Source organism: Leishmania infantum, chromosome 35 (genome assembly GCF_000002875.2).
Source record: "Leishmania infantum JPCM5 genome chromosome 35".
Taxonomy (NCBI): Eukaryota; Euglenozoa; class Kinetoplastea; order Trypanosomatida; family Trypanosomatidae; genus Leishmania; species Leishmania infantum.
The window spans coordinates 1740735-1768354 of NC_009419.2; the positions used below are offsets into that span (position 1 = coordinate 1740735).

A 27620-nucleotide genomic window follows, 5' to 3' on the forward strand; every position below is an offset into this window, starting at 1 on the left:
GCGGTGCCGCTCTTCTCCTTCGTCGACTGCAACAACATGCACGCACACGTACAGATTCGCGAGCACAGGCGCGTTCGCGCGATACATGTCGCTGGAGAAAGACTGGTTTACCTTCTTTCCCTTGAGCATGGCGCGCGCGCAAGCATGTTGCGTCTTTCCTTTCTTGTCCGCCTGCGGCCGCGGCACATCATGTTCACACCCCCGCCTCTTGCGAAGCGCACGGGCAAGTTCAGGTGCAAAGCGTGCCAGCACAGCTGGTTCTCGGACGAGGTGTGGGTGACCAAGACGACGCAGCGCGTGTACCAAGGCGAGTCCTGCGAGACGTGCGGGACAACAAATAAGCCGTACTACGTCGGCAGGCCAGAGGAGACTATCTTTAACCGCGCTCGCACGCCCCACCCCGTAAAGCGCGGCGTCTCCTCGTCGCGCAGCGAGCGCAAGCTGAAACACTCACGGTTTGACTGGCGAGTCCAGAAGGGGCGGCACTGAGTACTGACCTTTGCTCGTTTCCTCATCTGTGCTTCGTCGTTTCATATTAGTGGTAGGCCGCATGCACGCACCAAAGCAGCTCTTCGTTGTGCCGCGTTGCTTCTGCATGCATTCACGAAGGAGAAGTTGAGGTGAAGGCCCCTCAACGACTCGCGCGGTTCTGCTCCTGCGTCCTCGACGGATCGGTTACCGTGTGCAAGCCAACGACGCTGAAAATGTGGCATCCTTTCATACTCTAACTCTTCCTTCTTTTTCGGCACGCATGCACACATGAGCATGATAGGCCGCACTCACTTCACTGGAACAACAACGAAAGGGCGTGCTATCGATGTGAATGGAATCAACGCATCTGGGCCACTGCGTTGGCGACGTACTGCGCGACTCCCCGCCCCCACCCCTTTAGGACGCTTATGCTTGCAACTGTCAAAGCCATTGCATCTTTTTCTGACGGCTTTGTGACAATGATATGCGTTTTTCCTACTTCCCTCCAAGCTCTCACCTCATCTTCCCACACGCCTGCCTAAATATTTGACCTAAACATGTTCTGTCCTCACTCTGTTGCTCGCCTTGCTGGCCATATCTAAACATAATCCCTCATGGCCGCAACGATGACAGTTCTGCCGATACGCATAATACGAACGCCGTAAGTAAATTAAAAAGAGCAAAGCTGCCGCCTCACCCGTGGCCGAGCATCACTTTCTCACCTAACACACTTGATATTGACACATTGATTCCCTCTTCGTCTTATCTCTCTTCTACTTTTCTATCCACGACCGTCATCATGTCCCTCCGTCTCCCAAAGGATGAGCTTGAGGCGCACATCTACCTCTACTTGAAGGACTCCAGATACACCAGCGCCGCGCAGGCGCTGGAGGAGGCCAACCCGAAGGCTGTCACGCACTCCCGCAAGATCGGCACTTCCGCCCTCACCGCCGCCTCGAAGGAGCTGGTGGCTGCCGCGGACTCTGACAGCTCCGACGATGAGCCTGTTCGCAAGCCGGTGGCCAAGAAGCCTTCACCAAAGATGGCCCCCAAGAAGGCCCCCATCGCCGACAGCGACAGCGACGACGACGAGCCTGTTCGCAAGCCGGTGCTAGCCAAAAAGCCTGTGGCGGACTCGAGCTCTGACGAGGAGGAGGCTCCGAAAAAGCCGGCGGCGAAGCGCCCTTCTCCGAAGCCTTCGCCAAAGCAGGCCCCCAAGAAGGCCCCCATCGCCGACAGCGACAGCGACGACGACGAGCCTGTTCGCAAGCCGGTGCTAGCCAAAAAGCCTGTGGCGGACTCGAGCTCTGACGAGGAGGAGGCTCCGAAAAAGCCGGCGGCGAAGCGCCCTTCTCCGAAGCCTTCGCCAAAGCAGGCCCCCAAGAAGGCCCCCATCGCCGACAGCGACAGCGACGACGACGAGCCTGTTCGCAAGCCGGTGCTAGCCAAAAAGCCTGTGGCGGACTCGAGCTCTGACGAGGAGGAGGCTCCGAAAAAGCCGGCGGCGAAGCGCCCTTCTCCGAAGCCTTCGCCAAAGCAGGCCCCCAAGAAGGCCCCCATCGCCGACAGCGACAGCGACGACGACGAGCCTGTTCGCAAGCCGGTGCTAGCCAAAAAGCCTGTGGCGGACTCGAGCTCTGACGAGGAGGAGGCTCCGAAAAAGCCGGCGGCGAAGCGCCCTTCTCCGAAGCCTTCGCCAAAGCAGGCCCCCAAGAAGGCCCCCATCGCCGACAGCGACAGCTCCGACGATGAGCCTGTTCGCAAGCCGGTGGCCAAGAAGCCTTCGCCAAAGCAGGCCCCCAAGAAGGCCCCCATCGCCGACAGCGACAGCGACGACGACGAGCCTGTTCGCAAGCCGGTGGCCAAGAAGCCTTCGCCAAAGCAGGCCCCCAAGAAGGCCCCCATCGCCGACAGCGACAGCTCCGACGATGAGGAGCCGGTAAAAAAGATGACCGCGACTAAAAAACCTGCGAGTGACTCCTCTGATGAGGAGCAGCAATCCGTACAGAAGCGTCACATGGCGGAGGAAGACGAGGAGGAGGACCAGCCCATGCGTCAGGTCAGCCGCACCGAAGCCCAGTCGAGCAATGGAAGCTATGGCGGCCGCGGTGGTCGCGGTGGTGACCGTGGCGGCTTCCGCGGTGGTGACCGTGGCGGCTTCCGCGGTGGTGATCGCGGAGGTTTCCGTGGTGGTCGAGGCGGCGACCGTGGCGGCTTCCGCGGTAGTGATCGCGGAGGTTTCCGTGGTGGTCGAGGCGGCGACCGTGGCGGCTTCCGCGGTGGTGATCGTGGCGGCTTCCGCGGTGGGGACCGTGGCGGCTTCCGCGGTGGGGACCGTGGCGGCTTCCGCGGTGGCGATCGCGGAGGTTTCCGTGGTGGTCGAGGCGGTGACCGTGGCGGCTTCCGTGGTGGTCGTGGTGGCGCCCCGCAGATTGGTCTCAGTACTCCTTCGCTCAACACGATAAACCAGAGCGTCAAGCTCGGCAGCGACAGCGACTAGGCAGCTTAGGTGATTGAGAGATGCGTAGCTGCGAAACTGTTGAGGCGGTGAGCAGCTTTGGAGTGTGTGCGTGTGTGTCGTGCATGTTTCGACGTGTTGTACCATAAGATCTAACCCCTCCTTTTTCCGGTTTCGTTTTGTTTTCTGTCACCCGTCCGAAGGAGCACGAAGAGGAGCACCAAGGACAGGAGGGGGGCAGGGCTTCTTAAACAAGAATATGTCCTTTTTCTATTAGCTCTGTAATTACTAATGGCTAATGATGCGCTCTATCGTTCTACAGCGACTCCCCTCTCCCAACTCTCTTGAGCGCGCACCCTCCATGAACAAGTGTCCATTACGTGCGTGTGCGGTTCTCACTATCCACTTCCTGTGTCTTTTCTTTTGCACGCTTTTTTATTGTAGGCTGGGGCGTTGCCCACCTCTTCTTTTTGTTGCTGCGCCTTGCATCCCTTCGCAGGCGCGCGGCCGCTCCTGTGTGGGAGGCAAGAGTAGCGGAGGTCATCGATTGCAGCGAAAAAGGGGGGAAGCAGAGCGCGTGCTTGTGCGTGCGTCAGTTTTGTGCCCATCCTCAGCCCCCTCTTCTTTCCTACCTGCTCTCCCGCACACTCGATTTTTCATCTCCGCCCCTCCCACCTGGATTGTGAAGGTAGTGAAGGGCAGCATTCTTTTCCAAAAAGAAATGAGCATAAGGGATGCAAAAGGATAAATCTGAAGGGTAAAGAGAGGCGAACATGCGTGTCGATTTTACAAAGCAAAAAGAGGAAGCGCGGGCGATGGAGAGGGTGCTTACAACTGAAAGGCGGTCATTAGTATTTACACATGTGCAGCGGTCTAGGATGAGGTAGCGTGGTCATCTCCTTCTTGCGGGGCGAAAATGAGACACTCAGTTTCCGTTGATTCTCGAAAGTCTCTCATAAGGTGTGCACAGCAGCTCAGGTGTGTTGAAACACGAGGCTCCGTCAGTCACGAGTTGTTGATGCTTACGCCTAGAGGATAGGCGAGACGAGCGACATGGAAAGGGGCTCTGGAGCGCAGCTGCACCGCTGGAATCAGCAGCACCAACAGACATACAAACGTAGCAGGCTGCAAGTAGTAAATGCTATTGGCAGCGAAGAGCATGGAACGTTTTCCTCGCGCCTCTCCTCCGGTCATCGCAAAAGATCTTTTGGCGCAGCAGCACATCGTGTCGTTTTGATGATGTAAAAACGTGCGTTCTGTGAGACGCTGCACGGGTTCTCCCTTGCCGAATATCGACTGCTAATTTTTCTCTCCCTGCGCCACTTTTCTTCATGCACTTTCTCTCCTGCGCCGCTGCCTTTCTGCTCGCGTTTCGTTTCGAGCGCTTGCTATGGGGAGGAAGAATATCACACAAGGCAGGAGAAGCCTTTATTTTGTCCCCCTCGCTCTCTCTTTGCCATTTTCCACCTACTTCAGCAGCCAATGTCGTACTCCTCCACAGCAACGCCCGGCGGCACGGCGGCAACGGCAACAGCGGGTAGCACCAAATGCGGCAAAAACAAGGCTGGCGGTTCGTTGGCCGCCGCTGCGTACGAAAAGAGTCAGTACGACATCACCAACGTCACCTGGGGGACTCTAGAGTCTCGCTTTGACGAGCTCGTCGCGCTCATGAACACCCCCATCACTGGCGTCAACGCGCTCACGGTGCGCGCCACGAATCGACAGCGGATCGGCAGTGCGATCGCGGCCCTCCTCGATAAGGCTCAAGAGGAGTGTCGACAGCTTCTGCTGGATGGGGACGCTGAGGCGGCCGAGAAGGCGGGTGTGCTCGTGTTGCGACTGCGGGAGAAGTTCTACAAGCCGAATCACGTAGAGCTGATACCGGCCTATCTGCACCTTTCCCGCACAAAGCAGTTTCTGAAGCGATATGGAGATGCAGAGGACATGCTTTCGCTTGCGCAGTATATTATGCTGAAGCATCCCGACGAGGTCACGCTCACCATGAAGGCCGACGTGCACCAAGCATTCGGGCTCCTTTATGCGGCGGACAGCAAGCTGGAGGCAGCGGTGCAGCAGCTCAGCCGAGCAACCTACTATCTCTCTCTACTGCACGGGGCGCGGCACGTTCTCACTACATTCAGCTACTTTGACCTCGGCAACGTGATGGCCTCGAAGGCCAGCATGGAGAGTGCAATGGCGCTCTACGACGCTGTGAAGGAGATTTGGTATGCTCACTTGGTGAAAGCGTTGGCGGACGTTGTTGCGCGCCGCGAGGACATGCAGGTGCAGCTGAAGTACAGCGAGAACACGCCGGCGCAGGAGCTGCGACAAGTTTGCTACGCCACAGCGCACGCTTTCGGTCGCGAGAACTTGGCGGATGCATCCAAGATGTTGCATGGCATCGCCCGCATTCAGCAAAAGCGCTTCCAGAGCGCCCACCCCAGCACCGTGCGGGCAGAGTTCATTCTGGGGCTTTTTCTTCTCTGGACAGACAATGAGCCGGAGGCACAGGGGCACCTGGCGAATGCCCGCGTCGCCTCGCAGCACTTCTATGGCCCACGTCATCCAGTTGTGCAAGAGATCGAAGACTGGTGTGCGAAATTCGACCTGAGCTACGAGAATACGGAAGACGAGCTTGCCAAAGGTCAAGAGGCGTCCGCTCTGGACACAGCGGCGACAACGCACGACGACGAAGCTGAAGCGCCACATATATTGTGAAGCACTGCAGCGAAAAGCCGTCTCTGAGACCGTACCTGCTTTCTTTTTACTGGTATGTGTCGTAGGTGCTGCTGGTCCTTCGCCCCCACCCCTGTGCTGGTGTGCAGCTCTGCGACACCCGTACGTCATCGCTTAGCTTACCGCCGCCCAGCGCTTCACAGCAACTTCCACCATGCACTTCTGCTGCCGATCCTTGCATCCTCCGCCCAAGAGATTGCTTGCTCTCTTGTGGCGTGTATGTGTGTGCGTATGTGTGCTGGCGTTAGGAAGGCTCTGTTTTCCCTGTTTTTCTCCCTTCGATGTGACATACTCGCATAAGAGCGACTCGCTTATCACGGAATCGCCACCGTTGCTGCCGCCATTGCGGCCTTTCTTCAGAGCGTTTTCTCGGCGAGGCGACGCCCTATGCATACAGGCAGAGCAATAAAAAAAACGCAAGCGCGGAAGCCTGCTGCTTAGCGAGGGGTGATTAAACGGTAACAACGCCTTGGGATGCCTGTTGAAGCCAGAAACCACGTGAAACGGTGAGATGGCGGTATTGAGGTGGACCAGAGACAGAGAGAGAACATGCGGCCAAGGTATGGCAAACACCACGACGGCCGACTGCGTTGCACTATTGGGCTTTACCACGGTCACCTTTCCTTTGTTGCCTTTGGTGCACAGCTCCGACTCGCTTTCCCTTTCTAGCCCCTTCACATACGCTCTCATGCACCGAAGTATATATGCAGCGTGAGCGCGTCGTCGGTGCACCTTCTTTTCATCTCCGCTTGCTCGCTCCCTTGCCCATCTCTGCTGCTCTCATCCACGAACACTTGTCTGCGACACCCCATGCAATAGTAGATTTCACTCTAAACCTTGCTCTACTTTGTCTTGTGTTTCTCCTACCTCTGCTCTCCCCACCCCCTTTACACATTTTCGCACGCACACTCACGACTCACCCGCTGCTTGTCGAACGCGCTCCTTCCTCGCTCTTTTTCCAGCCCTTTAGCATCTGCTTCAGAGTACGTCACCATGTCCGTCGAGAAACTCTACGACATTCAGTTCCAGCTGAAGTTCACGGCGAAGCAGTTCCTCAAGAATGCTAGCCGTTGCGAGAAGGAGCAGAAGCAGGAGATGAACAAGTGCAAGCATGCAATGGAGAAGAACAACATGGAGGGTGCCCGCATCTATGCCCAGAACAGCATTCGCAAGAAGAACGAGGCGCTCAACCACCTGCGCCTGTCGGCGCGCATGGATGCCGTCGTGGCCCGGCTCGACACGGCTATCAAGATGAAGATGGTGACCAAGAATATGGGCCAGATGGTGAAGGGCATGGACAAGGTGCTGCAGTCGATGGACCCTGCCAAGATCAGTAGGCTGATGGACACCTTCGAGCAACAGTTCGAGACGATGGATGTCACGTCTGCCTACATGGAAGGTGCTATTGGCCAGAGCACGGCGGTCACCACACCGGAGGACGAGGTGAACAACCTCATGTCTCAGGTCGCGGATGAGCATGGCCTGGACATTCGTGAGCAACTCAACGACGACCTCCAGATCAAGAACACCAACCTCACCGCGCAGAAGGCGGAGGAGAAGCAGGTCGAGGAGGACGACTTAGAGGCAAAGTTCGCACAGCTGCGTGGACGTTGAGGCGGCGCGGTCCAAGAGGAATGTCGGAGAGGAAAAGGTGTCCCGGAGCTGTATCATGCACCGGAGGACGCCCGCATACACGCAGATGAGCGCTGGAAGCGAGAGTGAAGCACACCTACACGCGGACGCACACCCGCACGCTCCTTTCCCTTCATAGCCACGGGCAAACGAAGAGCAGGCCTTGTGTGTACAAGCAATCTTTATGCATTCCGCAAGCGAAGGGAAAGCCACGTGAAAGCGTTGGCGGTGGTGCGAAGTGATCCCTGTGTGGATGGTGGCGTAGTGTTGCTACCTCTTTTCGTCTCATGCACGCGCTATCCGTAACTCTTGTAAAATTGCATCTCCTGCCAAATTGCACTATATTAGTGGATAGCGCGGGTCAAGGGGAGTGCGGGGAGGCAACGGAGCGGCGAAGAGTCCGAAAACGAAGACAGATTTTCATGTCATTATGTGACACTCAAAACACAAGAAAAAAGTCGTTGTGGCTCGGTGTGTCTACACAGTGCACTGCTGTTGGTTTCCTCTCACCTGAATTTTTTGTCTTTCACGCTCTCTCCCCCTCGCTGCACAGGAGGGAGGGGGGCTTGTTTTCGCTGCTTTTGCCGCTTTCGCTCGTTGTACATTTCTGTGCGTAGGTGGTGCTATCGAACGATTTCCTAGTCACCTCGCTTTTCTTTTTTTTTTCGCTCTGAGCTTTTCGCCCGTCTGGCGCGCGTGAAGGTATGGACTGCTTCGTCATCTTTTCCTCTTCCCTGTGCTCTACCCTGTCTGTGTTCCGCGCTCGCTCGGTGTGCTTCATTGACTTTTCCGCTCAGCAAACTCGTCGTGCCTGCCTCTCCCCTGTCTTTTTCGCATGCCTCGCAATGCGTACACGATGCGCGGCATTATGTTAACGCTTCACAGAGTTGTCCAGTGTTAGGGTCATATTATCCAGTCCCAAGCATGCACGAACGGAGTCACACACACAAGCACAAATTCCCGAAACAAAAGGGCAGCGCCTGTGAGCGTTCTCAGGCGAAAGACGGGCAGAAAGCGCAGGCACACTCTCCTATTTTTTTTTATTGTTGGGTAGGAAGGGGAAGGGTTTTTTTAGTTGCTTGCTGAAGCTGTGTTCTTCTGTCTCTCGTTGTTCTCTTTGATTTTCGGCCACCCTCATACGAGCCACATGCGCACAAGTACTTTACCATGTCTCTGTGTTTCTCTGGCTCCATCATCTCTCTCTCTCGCCTGTCAGCACAGCCGTGGTTGTTTTCCTTTGGAGGCTCTTCTGGAAACGAAAATGAAATACGCAGGACTAACGCGCCGCAGTGCGCAGGCGGGCGTGCTTGCCGCTTTCTTCGTTCCCGCGTTAAGCTCGACTTTCCTCTCCTCACGAGTGCAGACACCCTGGTGCGTGGGTTTCTCAAGCTCCTCGCTGGCTCTCTGCACCCCGCCCCCCCAACCTTCGCCACAACGGGGCTGTGCAGAGGGTTCTTTTCTAGGTCCTTGGGGAGACTGGAGTTCTGGAATTGCAAGATAAATGCCGGAAAACGGACGAGAAATCGCATCGATAAAGTCTTTGATGCCCTACCAATCGTGCCACCGCTTCCACGTCCCGCTGTTGTTGCTCTTTCCTCACTTCTCTCCTCAGCACAGACATGGGCACGTGGGCATTTCCTTTGGCCCCCGACCCACCCCACCCTCAGTACAGAGCGGCAAGCGCACAGGCACACGCAAACACACACAAAGAAAAAAAGAGTCATCTCCCTCTAACGTAGCGTGTGTGTAGAGGACACAAAAGACAGAGGAAAAAGACTCGACCCGACGACCTGATACACCGTGATTGAATCAGGTGGCACACATCTTACATGGCCAGCCATCGGTGCGTGGTGACGACAAAGGAAGAACCAGCTCGATGACTTGGTGGACAGCTGTCTCCTCTACCCTGTTGTTGTTTTTTTTTTGTGTGTATGTGCGTGTGTGGGTCTCTAGCTCACTTTTGTTCCTCCTTGTGCAGCGCTCGCTTGCCGCACTTCCTCTGTCGCTCACCCTCCAGGTTTTATGGCCCTCCTTGTGCTTTATCCGAGCGAGGCGAAAAGGCAGAACTTCCCTGACGCCCTTCTCATCGTCTGACGTCTCCTCGTCGTCTCAATAGTGAGTCTGGGACGCTTTCACTTGTGTATCCATTTGTTTTTTGGTTGCCACACAACTCCAGTGCCACAAAGAGCGAGCGCACGAAAAGCGAAAGGTACTGTGGCTCGCTCGACTTGTGCCCAAGTGCGCTTTCGTGAGCGCACGGATGTGAACGTGTGACGATTGAGTGCCGCCCCTTTTCTTCTCCTTGGCAGACACGCAGATACACGCTAGCCTTCTATCCACCTTTTTCTTTCGCAAGCGGGTCCGTGGAACGCTTTACTCGGCTGTTCTCGCTTGTGGATTTCTCATATCGCTCTCCGTTTTCTTGCGAGGCTCTCGCTAATAACTTTTCTGCGTTCCCGGAGCTTCACTTTCGGAGAGGGTCGCGGGCTCATGCAGCGGACGCCGCTGGTGTCGTCGCATGGTCGCAGCGCGTCTCCGATCGTGCGGTTCAGCAGCCCACACGTGAAAAATGTGGTGCGGCCCAAGGCAGTGCTGACGACGCTCACTCTGCTCGGGGTCATCTACACCGCCAGCATCAGCGGTGGCTACGGTCTTGAGGAATCCGTCAGGGCTGGCGGCCCGCTGCTGTCCATCCTCTTACTCTGCTTCATCCCGTTCGTCTGGGGCATTCCTGTGTCGCTGTGCGTGGCGGAGCTGTCCTGCGCTATTCCGTCGAATGCCGGACCGATCATGTGGGTCAACTGCGCCTTTCCGTCGTGGATGACGCTCATGACAGTGCTGTGGACAGCCTTTTTGAACTCCGTCGACAACAGCCTGTACCCCGCCGTCTTCGCCGACTACTGCGCTACGCTGTTTCATCTCGGCTGGTTGGAAAGCGCGCTCGTGAAGGTCATCTTCCTGTGTATATGCGCCGTCATCAACGTCGTCGGCGTGGCGCTTGTTGGCGTCCTCAGCGTCGGCATCATGTTTATCACCATCCTGCCCTTCTTCGTAATCTTCTTGCTGCAGTTGCCGCACGGCCTCAACTGGAAGCGCATTACGTACATTCCGGACAGCATCGACTGGGCGGCGTTTCTCCCCGTCGTTGCGTGGAACTTCTCCGGCTTCGACTCGGCCGGTAACGTGATTGAGGAGGTGCAGAACCCGAACCCGACCTTCATCCGCGCGCTCATCATCATGATCGCCGCGGCGCTGGCCACGTACATCCCGCCCATTCTGGCTGGTGCCTCAGCCGAGAAGCTGAGCCACGTCAGCTTCGACCAGTGGGGCGATGGCTTCTGGGTGAAGGTCGGCGAGGCGGTTGGCGGGACCCCGATGGCAGCGACTATCATGGTCGGCGGCACCATCTCAACTCTTGGGCTCATGACCACCCTTCTGGCGACAACCTCGCGATCGCTGGCGGGCATGGGAACGCTGAACGCGTTTCCATCGTTTTTTTCAAAGTGGTTGGAGAAGTACTCGGACACCTACAGGACCCCGGTAAACGCCATCCTCGTCAACACCACTGTCACGTGCGCTCTGTCTCTCTGCCTGACCTTTCAAACGCTGGTGCAACTGGACCAGGTGCTCTACGCGTTGCGCCTCATCGTCATACTTTCTTCCTTCTTGAAACTGCGTCTCACACAGCCACTGCTAGAGCGTCCGTACCGGGCTCCTGGCGGCAAAGCTGCCGCCGTCGTCTTGGCTGGTGTCCCCATCACCTTCAGCGCGTTTCTCATCGCCATGACCATGACGGGCGGACCATTCGTCTTCTACAGCAGCGTCGTCCTCATCGCTGGCACTGTTGTCGTCTCCTACATCACCGTTCGCTTTTTCCGCTCCGACGGATTTGAGGGGTCACTGGTCGAGGAGTACGAGGACGCGGACATGTCCACATACGGTACGATTCTGGAAATGGAGTCCTCCGAGTGGCGCCTACTTCACCAGAGGCACACGTTTATCGACTGTCCGCCTCGCATCAACGTTGCCCGCCTTCACGCTTGAATCGTTCATGCATGTATGCAATAACACACCTGGAGGCGCGTAGGAGCACAAGAAGTGAGGAAGAGAATGTACACGGACACGAGTTTATCAGACCCTACATCCCCTCGCACGGCCTTTGGGGCGTTGCGGACGGATCGCGCGCTCACACATCTTTGCTTTCGCGTTGCTTTCTTTCCCACATCTCCGCGTGCTGATGCGCAGTGCGCACGAAAGCGCCTTCGCCCCCTTCACCCACTCTAATGACTCTTTTTGTGCTCAGCATCTTCGACGCTCCGTATCACCCCTCCCCACCTCTTCGCTCACGCCCTCTCCTATCCGTCATCCGTCACATTTCAGATTCTTGTGCATTTCCCACCCCCGCACACGGCTCTGCATCCCGGCGTCACTCGCGCAAGGCTTGTGCACCGCTCAAACTCACCGATCCCGCTCCCTCCACCTGACCTTGCGTTTCCTTTAGGAGCAACTCTCCTCTACCGATTCGCGTCTGCTCACCACCGCGCATTCTCCGTCTCCTGGCACCGCAGCTTACCAATTCCACCACACTGCTGGCATTGCAATGCGCTCTGCCATCGCAGCGCAGCCAAAAGGGTGGGACGCGCGCTACGTGAACCCCGATCACCCGCATGACACCTCTTACTATATGAAGTGCATCGGCGGCGGCATCCTCGCCTGCGGTACTACCCACACCGCCGTCTGCCCTCTCGATGTCGTAAAGTGTAACATGCAGGTGAGCCCCGAGAGGTTCAAGTCTCTCGTCCAGGGGCTGCAGATGGTCATTCACCAGGAGGGCTACGGTTCGAAGGGCCTGATGAAGGGATGGGCATCCATTCTATTTGGATACTCAATTCAGGGTGCCTTCAAGTTCGGTCTCTATGAGTACTTCAAGGACCTCTACGCGAACATGGCGGGCCAGGAGAACGCGAAGAAGTACGAGGGCATCATCTGGCTTGCCGGCTCCGCATCTGCGGAGTTCTTTGCTGATATGGGTCTGTGCCCGTTCGAGATGACTAAGGTGAAGGTGCAGACGTCGCCGAAAGGAACCTTCCCAACGGGCATGCTCGCTGCCATGGCCTCCATGCGCGCCGACCCCTCCTCCGGCTTCCCTTACAAGTCACTGGTGCCGCTGTGGGGCCGCCAGATCCCGTACACGATGGCGAAGTTCTTCTTCTTTGAGAAGGTTGTGCGCATGTTCTACCAGTACGTCTTCACGAAACCGAAGGAGCAGTACAACAAGGCCACGCAGCTCTCCATCACCTTCGCCTCTGGGTATATCGCTGGCGTTATCTGCGCCATTGTTTCGCACCCCGCGGACACCCTCGTCTCTGCTCGCGGTAAGGCGAGCAACGCTGGCAAGTCGTATGGCCAGATCGCGAAGGAGATGGGCTACATAAATGTGTGCAGCAAGGGTCTCGGAACTCGTATCCTGATGATCGGCACGCTGACGGGTCTGCAGTGGTGGATCTACGACACCTACAAGACCGCCCTCGGCATGGGCACGAGCGGCCACTAAGTGTTCTCAGCGCTGCTGAAGATGTTGAGCATCTGGAGGAAACGCACATGATGAGGCAGTGCGTCCACTAGTGGGGGTCGAAATGCCAATGCAAGACCTTCGGCACCTCTATCTGCCCACAGACACGGCGTCGTCAAAGCTGTCTGACCGAGGCACAATGATGACAGCGGCCTCCGTCACGGGTGCGCTGATGCTGTAGACTGCCCGCCGAAGGAGGACACAAACAATAAGATGCCTTTGTTTTTTTTTTGTGTAGCAGGCTTTTGCAGCTAATGCATGTCAGCCTCTGTCCCTTGCATGCACTTTTATGCGCACAGCACGGACCCCCCTCCCCTTTTTTCTTTCTAATCTCACCTTGAGTGTTGCATACTAAACATACGTCCAGCTAAACAAGCGCTCTCCGACATGCGCCGGTGGATGCTGGTGGCTGTAGATATTTTTTCGCTCTGTTTACTTCGAATACCCCTCCCGCTATTTGCCCATCTCCGCTCACTCAATTCCGATCTGCCATTTCCTGTTACGGTTCATCTGTCCCTGGGCACCCTCTCCACATGGCGCATCGTGTGCAAGAAATGCACTGCATGGGGCGACACAGACGTGTGTCATGAAACGCTTGAAACGAAGCAAAGTACATGCGGGTGACTTCACTGGCCCCTTCTCCATTTTTCGTTTTCTGCACTGCTCTGTGGTATTGGACTCTGCGTCATGGGAAGACGCCTCGAGCAAGTAGAAGGTGCCTAAACGAACTTTAGTGAAGCAGGTCTAACATCAGAGAACCTCCCAGTAGCGCCCTCATTGCGCGCTTTTTTTCTCAACTGATGCCGTGACTTGTTAAGGGTGCTCATGATGTGCCCGCATTCATCTTTTCTTGGCTCTGGCATCCATTGCATGCGGCGACGCAGCGCCGACCCTTGCGTTCTCCATCTTTTTCTCCAGACCGCATGCACATGAGCACTTTTCGGAACATGAATAGAGTAAAATGTTGCGACGCACCTTACACGCGCTGCTGCTATCGCACCGCTTCCCGACCACGGCATCCGCCTGCTCCTGCTGCGGCCCCGCTCAGATGCGTATCGTTAGCGCACCATATTTTTGCTGTGAGAGACACTATACAAACACATATAATCCCCTTACCCCTGTCTCTTCTTTCCATTCGCCCTCTCCCATCGATTTCACTTGCGTCTGTCTTTTTTTTTCTGTATGCGTGTGTGTGTGCAACCTGTCAGCTGAGTGACGTGGCGCATTTCTGCCGCAGCGTCTTCTGTGCTGTTAAGCCCTTCCACTCCCTCCTCCCACGTGGCACCAGTGTGTATCTCTTTCTGATTGTCCTCACCACGCGTGGCGGCACCTTCCTGCCCCTTTCCTCCCCCTCCCTCTCACTCACTCCCTCTCTCTCGGTGTGCTTGGGAGCGTCGGACGCGCCCCCCTTTCTTTTTTGTTCTTCTTACATCGGAGTTCTCTTCTGTTTTACGTGTTTTCGTTCGGTGCTCCACTTTGCGCTGTTAACATCTGTTTTTGTGCGTGTGTGTGTGTGTGTGTTATCCCTTCCGCTGTCCTTGTTCTTCTGGGAACAGTGGTTCCTTCCTTCCACTTCCCTCCCTCCATCGTCTTCGAGCACACGCACACACAAACACTCACGCGCTCTTGCCCTGGCCTGTTCGGGTGTGCGACCAGTTGTTCTCTTCAAGTGCACCGTTCCTTGAACGGACGGCCTGGGGTGCGATCTCAGCACTCAACCAAAGAGGGAGCGATGCTTTACGGGAAAAGCTTTCAGATCCAGAGGAAAAGTGGCCCCTCACACACACACACACACGAGAGCGTGCAGTCACAGAGCGGAAAACGCGCCATTCCCTCTGCAGTAGGCAACAGAGTGCTCCGCAAGTGATGGGGAAAAAATGCCACTCTTCCCTACGAAAAACAGGAGCTCAGGCACTGAGGCTCAGGCTCACCAGGGGGCCGACTGCCAGAATCATTTGTGGCATGAGAGCATGTCCGCGCGCCGCGTAATCACACGACTGCAGTTCTCTCTCGCTCTCGGCATACAGTCTTCGGTTTTGCCCTGCAGTGACCGCTGCCGATGCTTGTAGGCACAACCCATCAGGTGCGTTGCGAGGTCGATCTAAACAAGCGCACGCACGCACAAGCAACGCTCCGACTGTGCAGACGACGCCCTGTGCGCACTGTTACATGGGCACCCTCCTCTCCTTCCCCTTATCATCTTTCGCCTTCTCACTTCCTCTCTTCTTTCTTGCTCCACCACTTCACGAACACCCACCTTCACGCGCTCACATGCCAACACTCACGCACCAAACTGCCAGCTCGCGCACCTCCTGCTTTCTGTCTCTAACGTAACCGCTCTACTTGCCACACTGTTTCCTCTTCGGCTCATACGACCGCCCTCTATTCCTCACCGAGTCTCTATTTCTCGTAACAATGGCCGCTTCAAACAAGGCTTGGGACGCGCGCTACGTGAACCCCGATCACCCGCATGACACCTCTTACTATATGAAGTGCATCGGCGGCGGCATCCTCGCCTGCGGTACTACCCACACCGCCGTCTGCCCTCTCGATGTCGTAAAGTGTAACATGCAGGTGAGCCCCGAGAGGTTCAAGTCTCTCGGCCAGGGCATTAGCCTGATCATGAAGGAGGAGGGCATCGGTGCCAACGGCCTGATGAAAGGCTGGCTGCCGACCCTCTGCGGCTACTCTGCCCAGGGTGCCTTCAAGTTCGGTCTCTATGAGTACTTCAAGGACCTCTACGCGAACATGGCGGGCCAGGAGAACGCGAAGAAGTACGAGGGCATCATCTGGCTTGCCGGCTCCGCATCTGCGGAGTTCTTTGCTGATATGGGTCTGTGCCCGTTCGAGATGACTAAGGTGAAGGTGCAGACGTCGCCGAAAGGAACCTTCCCAACGGGCATGCTCGCTGCCATGGCCTCCATGCGCGCCGACCCCTCCTCCGGCTTCCCTTACAAGTCACTGGTGCCGCTGTGGGGCCGCCAGATCCCGTACACGATGGCGAAGTTCTTCTTCTTTGAGAAGGTTGTGCGCATGTTCTACCAGTACGTCTTCACGAAACCGAAGGAGCAGTACAACAAGGCCACGCAGCTCTCCATCACCTTCGCCTCTGGGTATATCGCTGGCGTTATCTGCGCCATTGTTTCGCACCCCGCGGACACCCTCGTCTCTGCTCGCGGTAAGGCGAGCAACGCTGGCAAGTCGTATGGCCAGATCGCGAAGGAGATGGGCTACATAAATGTGTGCAGCAAGGGTCTCGGAACTCGTATCCTGATGATCGGCACGCTGACGGGTCTGCAGTGGTGGATCTACGACACCTACAAGACCGCCCTCGGCATGGGCACGAGCGGTGGCAACGCCAAGAAATGAAATGGTGGCCTTGTGGAATGTGAGCCCAGGGAGAGAATGTAAGGGGGCTGGAAAATGCGCAGATGTAGTTAGGTGTAAGCTGCTCGCATGGCGGTGTGGGACGTCTGTGAGTAAACAATGAGGTTTGTTGTGAGCTGTGGAGGGAAAGCTGATCTGGAGGCCAGTGTGTGTGAGATGGGCTGTAAAAGAATGGCCCTTTTTGTTGTACATGGGTCTTCTTTCTCCTCCATTAGTGACCGCTTCATGTTGGTTCCATTCAACTTTCTCCTTGTACATATGTGTGCGTGTCTGAAATATTTAACGTGAGATGTCGACGCGCCCTCTATTCTGCACTAGAACAATGGATCTGTTGATGTGATTGCCCTCTCTTGTTCGCCTGCACTTGCTTCTTGTTTTGTTTTTTCCGCTCTTCTCTCTTTTGGCACTTCCACGTGTGAGTATGCTCAGGTGAGTGCACGCGCGAGTATCTCTCTGCACGTGTGTGCGAAGGTACGCGACAGAGAAGGGTAAGGGAGAAGACGCGTGCGCGGACGGTCACCAATGCATGTCTCACCTGGCCCACCCACCCCTTTCCTTTCTTCTTGGTTTCCTTTGTTCTCCTAACTGGTTGTTACGTAGTGGCTGACCCATGGAGTAGGTGAGGTTCTTTTTTGTGTGGTTGTTGTTTGTTCTTCTTAAGTGTCTTGTGCTTGATTTCTTCGTTCGTTGGCTCTATAAGAGGGATTTCTAGGGTCGTGAGGCGCAAGCGGGCGAAAGCGAGAAAGGCATAAAGCAACACAGAGAGCGGGGAAAAGACACGGTGAGATGTCGTGATTCGGCGAACGGTCCCATACATAAACACGCGCTTAAAAGGGATGCGGTGGAAGTAGAGGTTTGCATCGGAAGAAGTGGATGCACGCACCGGTATCTTTTGTTCTCCGTTGGCCGCAACCCTTGCCAGGTCTTCCACCGTGAGCCTCATGTGGTCTCATGTGGCTTAGCAGATGCGCCTTGAAGAGGGCGTCTTTGCTTGTCTCTTTCCCACGTATCGCGCCTCTTTGTGTCCACCTCTGCGCGACCGCGTCGTGTTACCCGTTCACTCTTTCACATCGCTCACAGTCTGAATCTCTCTCTCTTCGTTGACTTCTCCGCTGTTGATTTTTTTTGTCACGTTTCCTCTCTTGACGTCCCTCACGGCTGACCAGGAGAGAAACGAACACGCAACAGAAATAAGGAAAGCACCGCAGCCGGCAGCAGCAGAGGAAGAAGTCGAGAGAGAGACGGGAAACTCACGAAGGAACAGCAAAACAAAAATGAAGGAAAGTCCCAGAACGAGACGGGGGAAAAAGGAGAGAGACAGAGAGTGAAAGAGCGTCGTTTTTCGCTTGAACTGTGTCGCTGCGCCGCGAAAGAAAAGACACTAGCAAGAAAAATCTGGCAGAAAAGTAAAAAGTGCGATGCCCCCCCCCCCACTCCCTCCACCTTCCCTTTCTTTCTCACGCCCATTTCTCTGCCCGTTCAGCTGAAGCCTCGTATCTTTTTTTCTGTTGCTCCAGCACGGCTTGCTTTTTTTTTGGTAGCATCAGCTGACAGCTTCACAGTGATCGTGGTAGTGAGTGAAACTAGAGGCGGCAGACAAAACAGCTCGTTTTGTGCGATGAAGGGCATGAGAGGTGAGGATGGCGAGGTCATTGGTCGCACGGGGTCGCTTTTGTGTATAGGCTTCTCATTTTCCTTTTCGCGCCGTTTTTCTTTGTTTTTTTTTTTGGGGGGGGGGGGTTCGCCTGTGGCACAGGCGAAAAGTCTATCGTCCTCGCTTTGTTTTCGTTCGTACTGTGTCTTTGCCTTCTTTTCTGCTTGGCGCCCCGCCCCTCTTCGTGCTTGTCGCCGCTGACAAACACTCTTTCTCTCCATCTCGCTCCTCCGGCTTCCTTGCTTTTTGTTTGTGTTTACATCCCTTTCTCCCCCTCCCCTCTAGTGACCTCTCTTCACTGTGTTTGTGTATACGCGAATGCGTGTGTCTGCGCGTGCTTGTGTGTGCTCTGTCATTTTTAGGCATCTCACATCTTTTTTTCTCCCCCTCCTCTTCGACTGTGATGCCTACAAGCCAACAAGCAGAAAAGAAACGGTACCGAGTCTTCTCTCGTGTAGCAGAACATCTTGCTCCTCTCATCAGGTGTGGGATCTAAGTTTTTTTTTAATGAATAGACCAGAAAAACAAGAGGGAAGCGAACAGGAAAAGTAAGCGATACCGACAACAGACAAGGAGGCAATGCGCGCCAGGATGCTCACCCTGGCGCTCTCTTTTTGCGCTTCGGCGCATTATTCCGCTTCTGCACGTGGCTGGCATGATGGATAGCCGTGAGCGATGCTCTAGCGAGGAAGGCGTACGCAGGGAGCACGGCAGATTCAGACCTTATTCATGTGCTCATCGTGGAGTTAGAGGGGGTGATCGTCAGAGCCAAGTGGAGCCTCCCGCTATGCCGAATGATGCGCGGCGTTGATAATTCGAAGGGTTTTTGTGGCTGTCCATGTCTGGCGGTCAATACCTCTTTTGTTTGTGTGTTTCTCTGCATGCCAAGGATCGACGGATCGCATGTCTGCTGTACTCGGCGGCTACCTCATCCACCATTGCCTCCCCCTCCCCTCGCCTAACCTTGCATCCGGCCGGCTCTTCCTCTATCCTATGTGCTTTGTTTCTGAAGCCTTGTTCCGCTTTCGGGCGATCAGGTCGCGTTGTAACGACGGGCATCGCCATCTAGCGCACACGTGCATGTGATGCACTGAATACTCGAACGGACCGTGTATCGCTCTCGCCGCTATTTTACCGTGTGCTTCGACTCGTGTGGGCGTGCTCCCTGCGCGCCATCATTCCCAAGCACACATATAGACGCATAGAGAACACCGAGTTCATCCTTCACGTTGGTGACCGACATAGAACTGGGACAGCACCCCTGAGAACAGTCGCTCCTCCCCTCTAGCCCCGTCCCACCAAGCCCCAACCACATTTTTCCTTCAGGTTTCAATCATCTAGAGACCTGCGCATCATGAACACCTCAACACCTGATAATTCAACGTCTGCAGCGGAGGCGTACGCGCTCTGGGGAGAGCGCATTCGACTGCTGTTCAGCAGCCCGCCGTCTTTTATCGAAGCTAGCCTTGAGCGAAACCCATTTGAGCGTCACTCATGCTGTGTGCCCACCGACTCCTTCGATATCGCATCCGCTGCCGCGCCTCCAATTCAGCGTGAAGCGGCCCTCCGCGCATCGTCTGAAAGCGCGGCGGACACGGACGTGGCGGCGCACGCTGGAGCCTGCAACTCCTATCCTGATGAAGCGCTCTTTCCCTTCTGCTTCTATGCGCGTCTCCTGCAATCGCAGGGCGCAGCTTCAAGTTTGCCGTCTGCTGCCCGGCTCGCCAGCACACGCACTTCCACCCTTCTGCAGACTCAGCAGCTACGAGTGGACGAAGAGGAGATGGCGGCGCGCCTCACTGAGCGACTGCGTGAGGGGACTTCGATTGCGCGCGCACGCCAGCAGCGGCTACGCGATGTCCCGCCAGGCAACCTTGTCTCCCCCTTTTGCGACCCCAAGGTGGAAAAGCAACAGGCACAGCTGCACTCGGAGTTGACTGCGTTTTTGCTGGAGTTGCGCCGGGAAAACCTCGCTTCCGTGCAGCTGCGCCATCAGCTGCAGCACAGTCGCGCCTTGCGCGCGCACCTCCACAGCTTGGGCTCTTTTTCTGATTCGTTCTGCGCGGAGTGATCGTGCCGTGTTGCATGCGGAAAAAAAAAAGAGATTCACCGCTGAGCGTGTTTCTTGTCTCTTCTCCCACAGGAGTACCTAGTATTGATGAAGCTCCTCTCTCGCACCTTTGGGCTCCGCACACACACACTCGCATGCGCACATACCAGCGATGAATAAACGACAAAGAGCTAACACCGAGAAAAGATAGTGACCAGAATGCCAGCATCGAATTCTTCTCAAGGGAGCAGGAACGCGATGTGACCCTCGTACAATGCATGCCCGGTATGTGCGCAGAGTGACGCACTTACATACATTCCTGGCTCGCGCCACCTCCTCATCCCACCCAGACCCTCGCAGCCGCATCCCTGCTCATAACATGTGCCCTCTTCTGACGCTTCTTGCTCGCTTGCTCGCTTCTCTACCGCTGCTACCTTCCCGCAAGGCACAAACATGAAGCATAGAACGGTACTGCCCTTGCACTTTCTTCTCTGCCCCTTCCCCCTCTTCTGCCTTTCTCTCTTTTCGCATCGCTTCCGCTGGCGGATAACGACCCGAATCCGTCTCCCCAATCCATGCTGATCGTCTTGGTGTTTGCATCGGCGCGCCGACGTCGACACACGCCTCCGTCGAACCGCTGGTGGCTTTCTCCTCCCCTTGCATGCAACATTGCTTTATGACGCAACCCAGAATCTGCACGCGCGCACGCACACACACACACACAGGCACACCCTCCTGTGCCACCCCTTCCTCTCCGCTACACTTTAAGCAAGTAACCGTCACAAGCGACAAAAGTTTCCTCCATACTTTTGTTGTTTTGTTTTGTTGTTTTGTTGTTTTTCCTTTCGCGCGCGTGTGTGTTTGTTCTTTGTTCTTCTCGCTATTCTTGCGTCCTTTCACCTGACTCGCTGACCCTCCTCCGATACCTTCCTTTGCCTTCGCCCTTTTGTTTCGCTTTCGACACCCTTCATCAGCTACTCTACAGCCCCCCCCCCACACACACACACGCACACATCACTCATCACACCGCCTCCTGCACGTTCGCGGTCTTTGCGCTGCTTCTCTCCCTTTCTTAACGGCCCCGATCGTACACTGACGCTTTCCGAAAGAAAAAAGAAGCAGAAAAGGAGAAAACGCACACGGCAAGGTGCCACATTCGCTCAGGGAGTAGCAAGAAAGGTCAGACAGAACAACCGTACAAGCCACCTGTTCACCCCACTCAGCTCAGTCATCATCGCGCCGCCCTCTCGTCTACCTCCGCGTTCAGCGTCTCTCGACACAGACAAACGAGAAGAACCAAAGAAAGTTGTTTTGAATTCCCACACTTCTTTTCGCTCTCACTGTTATCGGCTTCTGTTCTTCTTCGTGCCTTATTATACGCCCCCCCCCTGCACCCACCCAACCCCCTCTCTCACACAAGCTGAGTGCACGTGACACTTCTCAGACGCGCTGAACGGCAACCCCTTTGAGAAACCAGTATATACACCAGCTCGCTCTTGCGACCATTTTTTTTTGGTTGCTGCTTTGTCCGACCTCTCCGTTTTCCCTTTCTCGTCCGCATCTCTCACCCACCGCGAAGTCCTTGGTATCTCTCTCGTCTCGACTACAACACCCAAGCGCCCTCTTACACACGTTGTGGGAGGGGGTTTTTCTGGAAGCTGATCTCTCCCTCTGCCCGTGCTTCTCTCCGTGTTCACCGCCCTCCCCTCCCGCTCTCCTCATCATTTTCCACACGATTAGGGGTGGCTGTACTTCACCTATTGGCTGTTCTGTGCGTCTCTCTCTCTCTTCGCGCTCTTGTAACGCGAGTTCGTGGTCGTAGGGCTTCCTTTTGGTTCGCTTCACTCCTCGTTTTGTTCCCCATTCGGGAGATCGCACTGCTCTCTTAGTTCTGTTTTCGTTGTTTTCTTCATCTCTTTTTCACCCGCTGCGCCCTTCCCTCCCCTCGGCTCCGATCTTGATCTACACAATCTCATCTTTTTCCCTTTTTCCTCTTCCGCTTGCTTTGTCTTGTCCAACTGTGACAAGGTCCTCCCTCTCCTCCCTTCTTTGTGTGAACACCTCTCCTCTCCCCCTCTCCCTCTTGGTTGGCCGCTCCTTTCACTCGCCCTCTCTCTTTCTTTGATTTAATGTGTGTGTGTGCATGTGTGTGTGTGTGTTGTGTTCCGTCCCGCTTATTTGATCTCTTGTTTTCTGTATTTTTTTTTCTCTTTTTTGGATTCGTACGTACATCTTTCGCTCAGCTTTTTATCACCCTTTCCCAGTCTCAAGTCACCACGTCGAGCTTCACCTCACATCTCCCACACACACGACGCCTATCTCCCACTCCCTTCACTTCATCAGCGACGCGCACGGACAGATATCATTTTCGTTGTTGCTACTCTCTCCCCGCTTTCACCGCTTCTGCCTCGTCTTGTGTGTGTGCTTGAGCGCGCTGTGAGTTTGCTTGCGTATTTCGTCTAGCAACAGAGCCTTTCAAGAAGGCAATCAAGCTGTATAGCGAGAGCGTGCACAGAGAAGGAGGCAATTTTTTTTAGGGCAGAGACTACCTGTATTGCGTGGCACACTGGGAATAAGGTGTGCTTCTACATGCGCGGATACCCTTTCGAACCCTTTCCCTCACCCACACACGTGTTCCTCTTGACGCTCCGCCCCCTTCCCCGCACCACTCATACACACACGCTTGTCTGGACTTGATCCCTTTTCATCCCCTTCTCATTACCTGCTTTCCTTTGCCGTTCAACCCTTTGCGTCTCCTTGTCCCCTACCCCTCTTTCCGTCGATCTCGATTTTTCTGTAGTTGGTGCTCTCGCCTGCATCTTCGTCATCCTTTCGCGGAAAGGTCTCTACCCGCTGTTCTCTGCAGTTGGTACGCCGCTGCCGCCCTGTCGCACGGCCGTCGTTTTTTTTTTTCGTTGTTCGCTCTCCAAAACTACCACCACCACCCTCCCTTTTTCGTTTTTCATTTCCTTTCATTGGTTCCTCTCCTGAGAGGCGCAGTGTCGCGCGAGTATCCAACCCCCCTGCGTAGAACGAGGAACGAAGAGGCTTCACATGCAACAGCATAGCGAAAGCGATCTCTTTAGGCCTCCTCTGTTGTATGCGGGCATAACCGCTTCTCTCTTTGTTTCTCCAGTTTTGACCTACGCGGTTGCGACAAGTACAGCGAAACACACACAAAAAAAAAAAACATAACCATTTGTGCAGCCTGGGTGCATCATCTATACGCTTGCATCTACCCTTGGCCGCTCACGCTCGATTCAAACAAGCTTCTTCTTACTTTCCCCTTTCATTCGGCGTTTCTGTGTTGTGGTGGGTTCAGTTGGACTGACGGCTCGCCGGGTTCCTCCCACCCCGCCCCTCCTCGCGCTGACCTTCACTGAAAAAAAAAAATACAGTTGCGAAGGCGCAAAGGGAAAGAAAGGAGGCAAATCAAAAAAAGTCCAACGGAAAAAGGTAAAACAAACGGCTTACAGTCATTAAGGCACCGTCGGACATCACGTCCTGCGAGTTCAACAATCCGGTCCCCACCTCAAACGCACCGCCGATCTTTCACCGCGGCACATCCATAACACAAGCGTGTTTCTTTCTCTGCCATTTAGTCGTGTGTGTGTGTGTGCTTCACAATTGTGCTGAGTGTTTTGTCTTTTGTCTTCCTGTACGTGGGCTCTTTCCCCCTCCCTTCCTCCCTCCCTCCTCCTCCATTTCGTGCACGGATTATTCTCTTATCTGGCCCTTTGAGCGCACTGTCTCTCTTTTTCTTCGCCTATTATCATTTTCTTTCAGCTTATTGGTCTTTGTTCTTTTTTTCATTGCGCGCTCTGTGTGTGTGTGCGTGTGTGTTCTGTGTTTTCTTCTCTTCTTTGCGCTCTTTCGTCATCGTTTCTTTTCAATCTTGTTACCTGTTTTAGTCCCCCTTCCTCCTCATTTTTCTGACTCTTTTCCCAATCAAATTTTTTTTGTGTTGCTGTTCTTGACCTATTCGCCCTCTGACCGCTCTTGGCTGCACCATCACAATTTTACTTTCTGGTTATATTTTTTTTGCAATTTCTTGTAATTTCATCAGTAGTGCTTCTCTTTCTGAATTGTCTCTTTTTTTTTCGCGTGTGTGTGTGTCTTGGCCTGTGCCTGTGTGCATGAGTAGATCTGTCAGCGATACCCTCTTCTCCGCTCCAACCCCCCTCTCCCCTTCATTCCACAATTCCTCACCCGTAGTACTTTCTTTGTGCTCGTCTTCCCGTCTTCTGTGCTACTTCTCTTTTTAACCCCCTGCTCCTCTTTTTGTTTCTCTGACTCGTGTGCTAACACTTTTCTCAAAAAAAAAAACGTTGTTTTTTTTTCTTGTTTCGCTTGTTGAGCTCTTGTTCTGTGTGTGCGTGTGTGCCTGTATTCCTCCACATCTAGATAGACTAGCACAGCCGGTACCAAAACCTTTTTCTCCCGCTAGCAAGGATATCTGTTTCGACAAGCTACGTATACCACGCAAAGGCGTCTATACAACCGATTTCATCTCTTTTTGATTTTCTATCATAGCTCGCTTTATTGCCTGTGTGTGTGAGTGTGTGTGCGCGCCTCAGCGCATACCCTTTATACATAGGTGTGGGAGTGCTAAGTTGCGTTTTTGTGTCGCACCCCTGTCCTTGTGTCGATTTACCGCTTTATTTGCTGTCTTTGGTTCGTTGTTGATCTGACCTGTGCCTTTTTCATTCTGCTCTTGCTCTCTTTTTTGTTGTTCTTAGTCACGCGCGTCTACACGTTTACTGGGCATTCCGTCTCAGAGTGTCTCACCCTTCACGCGTGTGTGTCTCCGCGGCTGGTGTGCTTCATTTTTGTTGCCCTGTTATTATTATGATCGGCTGTTTCTATAAGTAGCTTCTAGCCTTGGATCTACGCACAATCTCCTCCATCTGTCTTCATCTTGCGCCTTTTATTATTCCTTTCGCCGCCCAATCTCTTTTTCGTTCTCCTTGTTGCTCTCCGTGTGTGTGTGTGTGCGTGCGTTTGTCTGTGCGCTTTTCGTTCGCTTTTTTTTCATCTTTGTGCTTTACCTCTCTACGTGTGGGTCCACGACTTCTGCCCTCCCCCTCCCCTCCTCGGAGTGTCTTCTTTTTCTGCTCCCCGCCAACCCCTTTTCAGCTTTCGTTTTCTTTTTGTTCTGTTTCGTTGTACTCCTGCCCGTTTGGAGCGAGTGCGCAGTCGTCCAGTCGTTCAGTGATTCCTCTGTGTCTTCATTGCCACCTGACGCGCATCTGCGCTAGCGTTGACCTTTTCTCCCGTTCACTTTGTTACGCTCGTATTGCTGCGCTCTACTCGTTTTTTTTTTGTTCGGCGTCTTCATTTCACTTTGGGTTCGCTTCTCTCGTCGCTTTGCTTGTGTGTGTGTGTGTGTGTGCGTGTGTGTGTGTGTTTTCGAGCCATCTATCGCGTCTTGTGTTCGGTCGTTTTATCGCCCCTCTCTACCTCACTCTCTTGGCCCTTTCCTTTCTTTTGCTGTTGGTGTTTCCCCTCTCCCCCTTCCTGCCTGTTACGATATTAGCAGGCGCCCGCTGAACGGATTGTGTCACTCTTTTTTTTTGTGATTAAGTCTCCATGTCAGGCATGTATCACGGCGTGTCTACGCCGCCGCAACATCCCCAAATGGCGTCCATCGTGTACGTGCCAAGCTCTCAACCAAATCCAGTGGCGTACTACGCCGCGGAGCCGGTCATGAATCCGCAGTCTATACAACAACTCCCGCAACATCAAGTTTCGCTCGTGTACCCAGACACCCCGGCCCAGCAGCGTATGCAAGCACCACAGCAGCAGGTGGTCATCCCTGAGAGCTTTGCTACCGAGGCGACCCCCTTCTACGCTTACCAGCCGGCGCGGCACGAAACGAGCGTCAACACCAGCAACCTAGTCTGCCTCGTTCCCACGGTCACCGCTAACAACTCGCCGCAGCTGCCCATGCTGATTCAGTCGCTGGGCTCTAGATCCATCAGCTTTCATGCCGACCCTGCCTTGCGTACTCAGGAAACGCACGCTACACCACAGGCGATGCAGCAGGTGCTGACACCAGACTACATGCAGGTCGCGATGGAGACGCCCGTGCCTCTGTCGCAGTCCGCGATCGACCCAGCCCCCAAGACAAACGTGATGAACTCTTCTGAGGTGTGCCGTCACTACATCAATGGCCGCTGCAACCGCCGAAAGTGTCGTTTTCTTCACCCTGACCTGCGTAGCCCAGTCATGCCCTCCCATGCGACCTGTACGCCTTGCGATTCAGCACCGATCATGAAAAATCCGTCGTTCGCCCAAGTTTCTCCGTTGACGCCATACTCCAGCCTTTCAACAGCTTCGCTGAATAGCTTCAGTGTTCCCCCTTCCACTCAGTGGGAAACCATCCTGTGGTGAGCAACAGCCGCAAAAAGTGTAAGATGCGGTATGCTGTGTGTGTGTGTGTGTGTGTGAATGATTAGGTCGTGCTTTTAGCAAGGAAAATCGAGCAGCAACAAGAAAAGAAAGCCGCATATCCGCGATGGAGAAACGTTCGAATCCATTTTTTTTTTGTTTCGTTAGGCGTGAAAAGCCCCTCCTCCTCGGAAAAAATGCAGAAGGAGGTTCAGCTGAGAAGAAAGAGGGGACACGCAAGAAGTGGCAGGCAGTGAACGGCCGCGGCGGCCAAATTCCAGGCTATGTGAAGTCGTGCTGGTTTGCCGCACCTCCAGCGTCGATGCGGATGCGCGAGGTTGATCGTATGACTTTTCCTCACTGCCCCGCTGAAGGACTGCCGATCTGCCGCGCCTCCTCTCGCTTCTGCCGTCCTGCGATGCTCGTCCCTTTCCCTTTCACTTTCGACATTTTATGTTTCTTATTCTCTGCCATTTGTGTGGTTATTTACTTCTTTGAGTCACCGTTGCTCTGCTTTTCACTGCGCTCCGCGGTAAAGTGTGCTTATTCATGTTCCCTCTTCTCTGAACCCCCCCCCGCAACTGTTGACCGGCTGCCTTTGAAGAGAGTGTGGATGCCATAAGCACACATGTGTGGCGGAGTTCGTTTTTTTTTGTGTTCTATGTGTGTGTTACAGTTTGAGTGTTGGGTGATGACGCTGAGGGCACTTATGACAGGTCATCTGAATATGTGCTTGTGATGCTATCACGGCATCATCTCGTCAACTCACCGACCCCCTTTTTCATGCGCTGTTGGTTTGCTGTCTCTCACGCATACGCATTTTCTTTTTCCACTTCAACTGCTTCTTTTCGTTCTTCTCGCTTTATTATGTCTGGATCCGTCGAACTGCGCATGTATATGAGGGGCGACAGCTTTCACGTAATGATTGCCTATGCATGTGTGTAAGCTCACCTGCGGTTCTCCCTTTGCCCTTGTGGGCCTCCGTCTTTTACTGTGTCGCGTCCATCTCACCCTTTGATGACGGGAGGGGGCAAACACACCCCGGTGTGAGGTGTCCCGGATCCAGTAGCCTCCTTCACCCTCTGTGTGCATGGGAAGAGGCCAAGCAGCCCCTCCTCCATCCCCTGCCAATGCAGCGCTGCACTTCCTCTGGTGCTGACAGGGTCCACGTGCCCACGACGTAGGGAAGCCAGTGCGCTGCATCGCGACGGATGTCGGCGGTGTGTCAGGTCCTGGATGGCGTTGCGTCGGAGCGGCCTGCGGCAGTGCC

General features: G+C 54.7%; 9 protein-coding genes across 9 annotated transcripts; all 9 read left to right on the forward strand.

Moving 5' to 3' along the window:
* Positions 1-144: 144 nt before the first annotated feature.
* On the forward strand, positions 145-489 carry LINJ_35_4440 (conserved hypothetical protein; the record flags this gene model as incomplete). The annotated part of the gene is made up of 1 exon (XM_001469209.1): positions 145-489. The coding sequence occupies one exon, from the start codon at positions 145-147 to the stop codon at positions 487-489; it is 345 nt and encodes a 114-aa protein (XP_001469246.1).
* Positions 490-1270: 781 nt separating this feature from the next.
* On the forward strand, positions 1271-2971 carry LINJ_35_4450 (conserved hypothetical protein; the record flags this gene model as incomplete). Its single annotated transcript, XM_001469210.1, has 1 exon — positions 1271-2971. One exon carries the CDS (start codon positions 1271-1273, stop codon positions 2969-2971), a length of 1701 nt encoding a protein of 566 aa, XP_001469247.1.
* A 1440-nt stretch (positions 2972-4411) lies between these two features.
* Positions 4412-5647, forward strand: LINJ_35_4460 (conserved hypothetical protein; the record flags this gene model as incomplete). The annotated part of the gene is made up of 1 exon (XM_001469211.1): positions 4412-5647. The coding sequence occupies one exon, from the start codon at positions 4412-4414 to the stop codon at positions 5645-5647; it is 1236 nt and encodes a 411-aa protein (XP_001469248.1).
* Positions 5648-6658: 1011 nt separating this feature from the next.
* LINJ_35_4470 (conserved hypothetical protein) lies at positions 6659-7279 on the forward strand (the record flags this gene model as incomplete). The annotated part of the gene is made up of 1 exon (XM_001469212.1): positions 6659-7279. One exon carries the CDS (start codon positions 6659-6661, stop codon positions 7277-7279), a length of 621 nt encoding a protein of 206 aa, XP_001469249.1.
* A 2508-nt stretch (positions 7280-9787) lies between these two features.
* Positions 9788-11341, forward strand: AAT11 (putative amino acid permease; the record flags this gene model as incomplete). The annotated part of the gene is made up of 1 exon (XM_001469213.1): positions 9788-11341. The coding sequence occupies one exon, from the start codon at positions 9788-9790 to the stop codon at positions 11339-11341; it is 1554 nt and encodes a 517-aa protein (XP_001469250.1).
* Positions 11342-11897: 556 nt separating this feature from the next.
* Positions 11898-12851, forward strand: LINJ_35_4490 (putative mitochondrial phosphate transporter; the record flags this gene model as incomplete). The annotated part of the gene is made up of 1 exon (XM_001469214.1): positions 11898-12851. One exon carries the CDS (start codon positions 11898-11900, stop codon positions 12849-12851), a length of 954 nt encoding a protein of 317 aa, XP_001469251.1.
* Positions 12852-15284: 2433 nt separating this feature from the next.
* On the forward strand, positions 15285-16238 carry LINJ_35_4500 (putative mitochondrial phosphate transporter; the record flags this gene model as incomplete). The annotated part of the gene is made up of 1 exon (XM_001469215.1): positions 15285-16238. The coding sequence occupies one exon, from the start codon at positions 15285-15287 to the stop codon at positions 16236-16238; it is 954 nt and encodes a 317-aa protein (XP_001469252.1).
* A 3455-nt stretch (positions 16239-19693) lies between these two features.
* On the forward strand, positions 19694-19981 carry LINJ_35_4510 (conserved hypothetical protein; the record flags this gene model as incomplete). The annotated part of the gene is made up of 1 exon (XM_001469216.1): positions 19694-19981. One exon carries the CDS (start codon positions 19694-19696, stop codon positions 19979-19981), a length of 288 nt encoding a protein of 95 aa, XP_001469253.1.
* A 5577-nt stretch (positions 19982-25558) lies between these two features.
* Positions 25559-26353, forward strand: LINJ_35_4520 (conserved hypothetical protein; the record flags this gene model as incomplete). The annotated part of the gene is made up of 1 exon (XM_001469217.1): positions 25559-26353. One exon carries the CDS (start codon positions 25559-25561, stop codon positions 26351-26353), a length of 795 nt encoding a protein of 264 aa, XP_001469254.1.
* Positions 26354-27620: the final 1267 nt, after the last annotated feature.